We start from the raw sequence: 9256 nt of genomic DNA, 5'->3' as shown, positions 1-9256 counted from the left end.
TTTCGTACTTTGTACTTTTGCATCTGTGTACGTATGTCAAGTCTATTTGCGTACCTGCGTGTCAAGTTCAATCGGTTGTTCTGTCGAACTGATTTTATGAAGTATACGAACGTACTTAAAGTCGTCTAACAATTAGTTCGGTATGGGAGTCTGCAGTCCGCAACAGAACACACTACTACACATGATCGCGTACATAAAACACGAACGCTTTCATTTGAAATTCTAAACTCCTCCGTGTGTGTATGTATACACAAAAAACCCCCCTACACAATTGTACTAAGCACTCTGACGGTTATAGGGTGACGACGTCGAGCGCCCGCCAATGTATACCAAATTTGACCAAGAAGAAGTCTGCACCCTTTGTAAAACAGGTACTCAATCCGTCAAGTTTCTACGTTTGTTCTCGTATTAGATTATACCGGTTTGTTCGAAAGAATTCAACTTATCAACTTAGCATTTTATGAATTTATTCTCCAAATAAATTAGGATTGTTTCTCAGAGGCCTACAAACAGCAAAGTGAAGTACTTTGTCCTACCAAGTGAAAAGTTCGATTTTGGCTCCCAGTTTACATATCGATTGTTGCTCGGGAGCATTTATTCTCTTGTCGGAGCGGTGTTGGGGAGTTTTTAGTAGCGGGCATACTAGTTCTACTGTACTAGCGGCCCGACTCTAAGAGTGAGCTACAATTGCGCTTCTGGTTCGGTTGATTTCAGTCATGCATGCACATACACTATGTGCGTTCCTATCATGTCCTGTGAAGCCGGCAGTGACTTGAAAGTGACTACCGATCCTGGCGTGGCGAATTCTCCCATCGGGGTATTTTAAAACAGCCCCAATATGCACACATCTATTCGTTATGGAGATAGTTAAGGCATCAATAGGCATCCTCACCATGGTACACAATTAACATGCTCTTGCGATTGAATTCGCACGACAGACTTCACGTGGGCGTCGACCTCTGATAGTAGTGCACAGCAGGCCTTCGACAGGAAAAATTGCTGGTATGTATGTAGTCGTATGCTTTCATTGTGGTTCATACATGCAAGCGTTCGGGAAAATGTATGTTCCCGCGGTTGCCGTGATGGGCGTTCAGGATAAATGTTGAAATAATTTACCTGGATATACAGTGATATAATATTAGGGTTTAAGGGTATAATCATACAACCAACCACGTACTACGGGTTGTTTCTCTGACGGTTGTTGTTTCGTTGAAAGTTTAGTGCATGCTCACTCGCTATTGCAACCTTAGCAAGCCTATGTATCGTATCGTACATTCCTGGAAGTCTGATTATTGAACTGAATCCGACTAACCCGACTTGTCCCATTTGTCGGGCTTTAACAGTTGTTGCGGCAGGTTAGTGTGTGACGGCTGTTCTCTGCATCGCCGATTCCTTCCATTGTATGGGATCATGGAAGCTGTGCGAGTGTGTGATGTGTGCGAATACACGAACAAGGCCGACCAGGCGCTGGGTACGATAATCCGGCAAAATTCGTCTTATATGGCAACCCAGGCGAGGAAAGACTTGGGTGTAGATGGTTCTAACAGCGACCCTTCCCCAGAGGATGTGCCCTCCTCTTCTCCGCAGTAGGATTAACGTACTAAAGTTGCTAGTTTAAGGGTGACAGTGCGCACTTGGTCATTTCTAGTGTGTACGTATAATTGCCTGGACAGTCTGAACACACCGCGAGTCCATATATTGCTACGGTATGGTACCACCATGAGCCGATCGTTATTCTACTCAGAGCTAGAGACTTGTCCTACGGCGGTTTCATTTGGGGTGCGTGTTTCTCCGCTCGTCGTGCCCAATCCTCCCTTTCGCTACGTCTCTACTTCTTCTTCTTGTGTTTACCTTTCTTTTTGCATGACTTGCAATAATAGTTCTCAATCGAGTTGACCTCCGTCTGGGTAAGGCCGACGCAGTGGAAATGGAACCAGGAATCGCACGCTTCACAACAAATCATATCGTGCGTATCGACCGCCGGACACTTAACGCAGTTGTACGCGATATCGATGGGGGGTAAAGGCGGTGGTTCAGGCGCTGCAACTGGCACTTCTAGCTTAGCGTCTGTGCAAAAGTCCAGGAGTATCGATCGAATATAGTTTGTCAGTAATCAACAAACAAGAGCGTTTTACAAGGACAAGAGACTTTCTGGTCACATATTGTGACTCATGACGAACGCTCCTTAGGGTACAAAGTGACTTGTAACGAACTTCGATTGTGCCAAAATTCACAATGTATTGGAACAGTTTAGTGGTATTCATACGGATGTGTTGAATTACACACTTGACACCGTATTAAAATCAGTTGAAACGAAATTTGGAATGCAATTGATTTTCACTCCATACTCATCTGTCCAAGATACTTCAGTGCTAGAGTCAAACTTTACGCATAGTACATTGGTGCCAAGCACACCTTTCCTTGTGTTCCTTATACGTAACGTACCTGTACTCAAGAGCTGTACTTATATGATTTAGCATAATCGTCACATGTATAGGTGTCACTGTGAATACTTACATAATAATAAATAGTAATATATAATAAAATAAAAATAAAATAATAATACAAACAATTATAAAAATGTAATAATATATAGACAGATAAGATAGATAGATATATGGATAGATAGCTAGATAGATAGATGGATCAATAGATGGATGTATAGATAGATAGATAGATAGATAAATAGATGGATGGATGGATCAATAGATAGATACATAAATAAATAGATAGTTAGATGGATAGACAGATGGATCAGTAGATAGATAGATAGATGGATAGGTAGATAGATAGATAGGTAGATAGATAGATACGATAGAATAGATACGATAGAAAGATAGGTAGATAGATTAATTATTCATATCCTGGACGTACCTGGACGTGAAATCTTCAGTTTGATCGACAAGTGTTTCGCCGTCGGTGGATTATCATCGAATGTGGGCGAGGCGTGTGGCGAAACGGACCGAGAATATGTGCGCTCTCTCTTGCGTTTCTTGTCCTTTTTATCCTTCTTCTCCTTCGAAAATAAAAATGAATATAAGTGTATCAATATGTGTAAAGATATATGTCTAACTGAATACGTACGTGTCATATAAAGTTGCTGTGAACATTAAGTAGTGAATTGTTGCTTCAAGAGTGAGATGACAGGCCTATGGACCAGCTTATAGCTCTGTTTAACATTGCTGAACTGTGTTGATATAATCACGCTCATGCACATACTAGGGCTATTTCTATGATGCATATTTATTGGTACGGAACGCTTACAATACTTTTGCAGTTGACATCACGCGATCTATACATGCCATTAACTTGTCTCGACGTACCGGTGTGCTATTAAGCCACTCAAAACAGGAACTGCTATACATTTAAATTCATATATTTGTACGGAACGTGCATAGCAGTACCAAAATCATAAGCAATTTCGGCTTTCTTCCTAATATTATCTAGGTATTGTTTGAAACATTTACAGCTCAGTCGACACTGTGCAGGTATAATACGCACAAGTTATCTCTGAAACAATGCGTACCTTTTTCTTCTTCTTCGACTTGTCCTTCTCTTCTCCACGTGGCGCTATAATCAGGTCAGCTAGATATAAAAAGACAGACCGATAAGTGAAGTAATTCTCAACATCATTCAAAGGAGACGTATATGTATGTCATTTTTGATGGAAAATCGAGTATAATTGTGCTCCGATATTAGAAGAGCCATTACGGTAAGATTGTCGGAAATCTATTTTAAAATTGATATATAGTTATAGTAATTTGGCTGCGATTACACCAAAAATCACAGTAAAAATATCTGCGAACCTCCCTGTTTTACCATTCACGACGGCTCCCTGTTTTACCACATCAGAGCTTGCTATAAACCTCTAATGTCAATAAATAGGAAGCAGGTTACTAAAATTCTATGACAGAAAGTTAGATGTATTCTTGCTATACATTTCTCATGGCAGTGAGTAGGTGCTCAATATCAACATCTCCGTATGATGAAATCAACCGGAACTTGCTATACATCCGTCATGGCAATAAGTAGGTGTTTGAAATCAACATCCCGTGAGAGTACGCTAAGTAGGTGCTAAATATGAACCATTCGGGATAGTTGGTATTGAGACGTGTCAAACACATACCGAACGTCATATTCTCTTCGTCATCGTTATCAAAACCCCCTCCACTCGTTGGCGCCGGATCGTCCGACCTTAAGTTCAAGAACCAACCAGAGTGATAGATAATTAAATGAAAAACATATCAAGCAGGGATCCATCCTTTCAAAGACAAACCAGCGTTAAGAAACAAAGTTGACAAAACCAACCCAAAAAAAAATTAAGTGTCAGAAGACGAAATACCATCGAAATGCAAGTCAAGCAGCCTCCCACACCATACAACGCCGAGAGGCGTAGTATCCATACCTAGCTTTCTCCTCCTTCGCAGCAACAGTAGAGTGTTTGCTTCCTTTATCCCTCTTTGACGCCGCCTTGGTCGCCTTCGAATCGCGGTCTCTACCATGCGCAGAAAGATCACCTGCGCTAACATCCCTGTCCTTGTCCTTATCCTTGTCCTTTGTGGGCTCGCTCGTCTTTAGCACAACCTTCTTGGCCCCCACAACAAACAGTGGCCTCGAACCAGATCCGGGTATCGACGGCTGCCTCTCCATTGCGGTCGGCGACTTGGCACTCACACTCACTCTGTCGCGATCCTTGTCCTTGCTATTCTTAGCCTTGGAGCTCTTGGACTCGGGAATATCGGACGTACTGGTCCGCGCCTTGCCATCACCTGTACCTGACTTCTCGACGGGAAGGGTCACATACGTCGCTGATGAGCGCCGAGATCGCCCCCTCAGACTTGGCGTCTCAGAACCCGTCTCCATAGTCACTGGCGGAGACGAAATGGCATCCTTGTACTTATCTCTATGTTTGTCTTTGTTCCTATCCTTACTATCCTTATCCTTATCTTTATCCTTCTCCCTATCCCTACCTTTCTCCCTGTCCGCGCTCGGTTCCTTGCCGGCGACCCTCTCTAACGTTCTAGAGCTGGGCCGTATTCTAATTTTCCCGTCTTTGACTATACTCTTACTACTACCGCTAACACCGCTACTACCTCCCTTCGATACCTTGTGTCGCGTTCCGCTGTTTTTGTCTCGAGTAGTCTCACCACTCACCGGGCGAGGACTCGTGCTAGGAATCTTCGGACTTTCGCGAACATTATCGATCTTCGGGCTGTGATGCGGCCGAGACGCTTTGTTCGAGAGCCGTGAGCTGCTATCTGGCCTAGGACTGGGTGACCGTGATCGGTGTTTCTTCCTGTGGGTACCAACCGGGTTGGGCGATAGAGACCCGCCTCGTTTCAGCGACAGTTCCGAGGTTTCGTTGCCATGGTCTGTGTGCTTGCGTTTCCTATTCGGACTACTGCCGCTGGACTTGCCATCCCCGCCGTCACTGCGTTTCAGTTTGATACTATGTTCCGCACTTCTCTCCGACTTACCACCGCCCACAGCGAGCTTCATCTTCTTCGGCGCCTGCGACGAGGTTTCCGAAGCCCTACTCTCTTCCTGCCTTTTAGACGGTTCTGGAGGACTTAAAGGCCTTTTCTTGGGCGATTCTACGCCCATTTTGCTACCCAGTTTGACCTTTAGCGGTCCAGCATCAGCCGGACTCAGCGGTCTTTTCCGAGGAGACTCACCGCCGGCTTTGCCAACGAGTTTCACTTTCAGTGACAGACCATCTCGGTCCTTCTCTCGCTCTTTCTCCTTCCCACTCTCCCTGCTTTTATCCTTCTCTTTATCCCGGTCCCTATCTTCGTGCTTGTCCATCTCTCCATCAGGACCTCTCGAGCCGGTTTTCAACCTGATCTTTGTCGGGCCCTTATACATATCCTTCTGGTGCACCTGAGGGGAAGTGGTGCCACCCACCGCCGCACTCAGCGCTGCACCAAACGAGCTTTTCTCCTTCGCAGGCTTGTCTCGCTTCTTAGCCTTATCGCCTGCTTCAGAATCTCTGCTGCTGCTGAAGAATTTGGGTACTCCGATGGTAACCGACGGGGATTTATGGCCCTCGGTGCCCTCTTTTTGCGGGGATGCGAGTCCAGGCTTAACCCCTCTTTCCTTGTCTCTGTCTCTGTGACGTTTGTCTGCACGGTCTTTATCCCTGTCCTTGTCTCGACTCTTCTCCCTGCTTCTATCACGCGATCGGTCTCTGGACCTTTCTCCGCTCGATTCTTTACCGTCGTCATTGCCAGGCTCCTTGACATTTAATGTAATCACGCTGTCGCTCTTATACTTGTTCTCACGGTGCGAAACTTTTTTCTCGCGCCTCTTTGTATTTGTATCTCTATCTTTCTTGGATGGTGAGTGGGGTGGAATCGGGCTGCCACCGGCATTGGACCTTAGCGGAGATTTCGAAGGCGACCGGGATAGTCGCTTCTCGCGGCGGTGGGGGCTTACTTTCCGGCCTCGCTTGCCCTCATCCTTTCCATTTTCATGCGTGCTTCGCACATGGACTCTGAGCAAGTCCTTGTCTTCCGCACCATCTTCAACCATTGCTTGCTTGCCCGACACCACTGCCGAGCTGGGAGAGGGACTTGGTGCTGGGGTTGTCTTGATCTTCCTATTCAGAGACGGACGCGGGCTGCTCTTCTTCTCTTTGATGTCCTTCGACTTATTACTCGTTCCGGAGAGTGCTATAGCATCACTGCCATCGGGACGGATGGGTAGCCGTTTGTCTTTATCCTTGGATCTACTACCAGTCTTCGTGGGTGATCCGCTGCGCTTACTTTTGGCGCTCTTATCGTTCGTACTGACGCCGCTCATACTTCGCCCTCTATCCCTATCCTTATCCCTATCTTTATCTCTCTCCTTATCCTTGTCTCTGTTCCTATGCTTGCGGTCCTTACCCGAAACACCACCAACACCCAACTTGCCGCCCTTCTTCGTACCCGCCGGACTATCACCCACTGCATACGCCACGTCATCAGGATCGCTCTTTATCCTCGTCAAATGTACTACCGCACTACCCCCGTCCTTTCGCACAGTCGAAGCTGCCGGGATCTCCGGGCTTCGGGTTTTGTGTACGGGCTGTATATGCCCTTCCAGCGTAGGGGTGGAGTCCATTTGACTGGTATTCTGCACGGCTGGCAAGCCCTCCCAGCCCTTCTCTTTATCACCCAAGGGTTTATCCTTGATACCTCGCTTGCTATCGCCCACAGCCAATTTCTTTGGTCGCAGAGGGGCGTCCGAGCCATCGCTCCAGTTATCGTCGTCATCGCCAGTCTCGCTCTGCCCGAACGAGCTATCCTTAGCCGTCACAGATCGCCTCCTGAACGACCCCGTTCCTGCGTGTCCATTCTCGCCCTTGTGCACACCCCCCGAACCTGAATCGGCCCGCCTATTCCTACCACTGGGCGGTCTATCGCCCCGTCCCTGCTTCTCGGAATCCCACACACTCTGCTTCACCCCGACGTTGATCACGGGATCCACATTCTCCTCGTCACTACTGGCGCTCAGTTCCTCCGAGTCTTCACCGCTCAGTTCGGGCGGCGTGGTGGGTACCAGAAGCAGGTTGCTCGTACCCTGCCCTTGCCAACCGCCGGAATATCTACCCGGTGCGCCTATACCATTGCCGCCCAGACGGTTGTTTCCAGTCTCCACGGCACTCCGGATGGGTCCATCATACGAGATGCGGCGCTGGAAGTCCTCGTCGTCCGAGAAACTCAGCACTTCTACAGCCCCGTTGTTGGGCTGGTTGGTAGTGTGGTGGCTGCCCATGTTGTTCATCATACGCTGCTGCTGCATCTCAGCCAACCCCCCATTCGTCTGGCCCGCGCCAATAGTGCCCAGGGACGGCTCGTTGCTGAAGGGATCGTCATGAAACACATCTCGGCCCTCCAATCCATCCCCGCCTTGTCTTGTGCGTACACTCACAGCGCCCGCCTCAGCTCCCTCTGTGGCATCCCCTTCGGTTGAAGTCTTGGTAGAAGCTTTTTCGATGCTACTGACATCCACGGTTGCTTGTTCGGCTGGTTTCTCGACAATGGTAGGGAAAGGCGGCAGCCAGTTGGGGATGGTTTCCCCTATCTCTGCTATGGTGCGGAACTTGATACCGTAGATGGTGTCCTCGACTTCGGATTCGTTGTCGTCGCCCTCTATCTCGTCATCATCGTCATCATCGCCAGACTCTTCGTCCTCACTAACAGGTAATGCTGGGGACACGAAGAAAGGGAAAATTTGGTATATTTTATCAATGACATAGCCCGTTGATACATGCGGATTTGTACGTCGTGATATGCTTAGAAAATGCAAAGGTTGGCGAACAGGAGTTCGAAGAAATAAAGCACATGGCCAATAAGTCAAGTTTGGAGCAAAATAGTAGAAAATGCGAGACATACTATACGCTATTTTATCGCAGGTATTTGCTGTCAATTTTTCTTTAGTGTCATCTGTGTTACTCATCGCGCGGATATACTGATCTAGATGCGCCCGTAGTTTAATAGGCATACAAATCGGCAAGTTTGCGATAAAAAGGCAACGTGCAAGCACCTAAAACCAACGGTTACATCGTCCTATGTCGTGTACATCAGGAGACATGGTATGTTACTATAAATAATAGTAGAATGGATACATAGTTTGAAAATATACTTGTACATACTACCCACCTAGCCAGCAGCAAATCACTGAACTGCTGCGTTACAGCATCATGTGCTATACTAATCACAACACCCAGAAAACCTGAACCCTCAAAATCTGCAATTTCTACGTTGCCGGGTGAAAATTACAAACATAAACGCCATCGAATGCAGCATATCGAGCACAGCTTGCGAGCGTTATCCGCAGATCCAACATCCCAGAACAGCTGTAGTTCACACCGAACGATCATCATAAATGCGGGTTTACTACCACAACTTACCACTATCGCCTGTTTGTGCCGGGACTTTGTCTGTTGTGATGTCGGCCTGGACAGTGCCGTCTTGCTGATCGTTTGGCGGCTGAATTGCCGCAGCCGCTCCATCAGGCTTGGTAGTCGATCTGGGCGGAGCGTCGACACTCTCAGTAGAACTAGACACTGTATGAACATCATAGTCATGCACTTTTAAGTATATCTAAAACAAACATGCCACATACGCTGCTGCCTGCCATTTGTAGATGCTTACGCAGCATGATAGTCGTATGTCCATGCATGTGCTTAATGCATGTACCATGATTAGAAAACACACTGGATTTTACTGATAGCAGACACAGGCTTGTAAGCATATAACTATACAAATTTACC

At 46.9% G+C, this 9256-nt stretch overlaps 2 protein-coding genes across 2 annotated transcripts in view; one reads left to right on the top strand and one right to left on the bottom strand.

The window, feature by feature from the left end:
- Positions 1 to 1590, top strand: part of SARC_02585 (hypothetical protein) — a gene marked incomplete at its 3' end in the record, with an annotated part of 7850 nt that extends 6260 nt beyond the window's left edge. The window contains exon 11 of the mRNA XM_014303634.1: positions 1418 to 1590. Coding sequence (XP_014159109.1) covers positions 1418 to 1590 — 173 coding nt within the window. The remainder of the gene's footprint in view (positions 1 to 1417) is intronic.
- Positions 1591 to 1828: 238 nt separating this feature from the next.
- SARC_02584 (hypothetical protein) lies at positions 1829 to 9144 on the bottom strand (the record flags this gene model as incomplete). Its single annotated transcript, XM_014303633.1, has 7 exons — positions 1829 to 2067; positions 2875 to 3016; positions 3527 to 3585; positions 4127 to 4194; positions 4406 to 8189; positions 8894 to 9012; positions 9098 to 9144. The coding sequence occupies 7 exons, from the start codon at positions 9142 to 9144 to the stop codon at positions 1829 to 1831; spliced, it is 4458 nt and encodes a 1485-aa protein (XP_014159108.1).
- Between the last annotated feature and the right edge of the window lie 112 nt (positions 9145 to 9256).

Source organism: Sphaeroforma arctica (assembly GCF_001186125.1).
Source record: "Sphaeroforma arctica JP610 unplaced genomic scaffold supercont1.118, whole genome shotgun sequence".
Lineage (NCBI taxonomy): Eukaryota > Ichthyosporea > Ichthyophonida > Sphaeroforma > Sphaeroforma arctica.
Note: the sequence above shows the minus strand (reverse complement) of the source record. Positions and strands in the feature narration are given on the sequence as shown.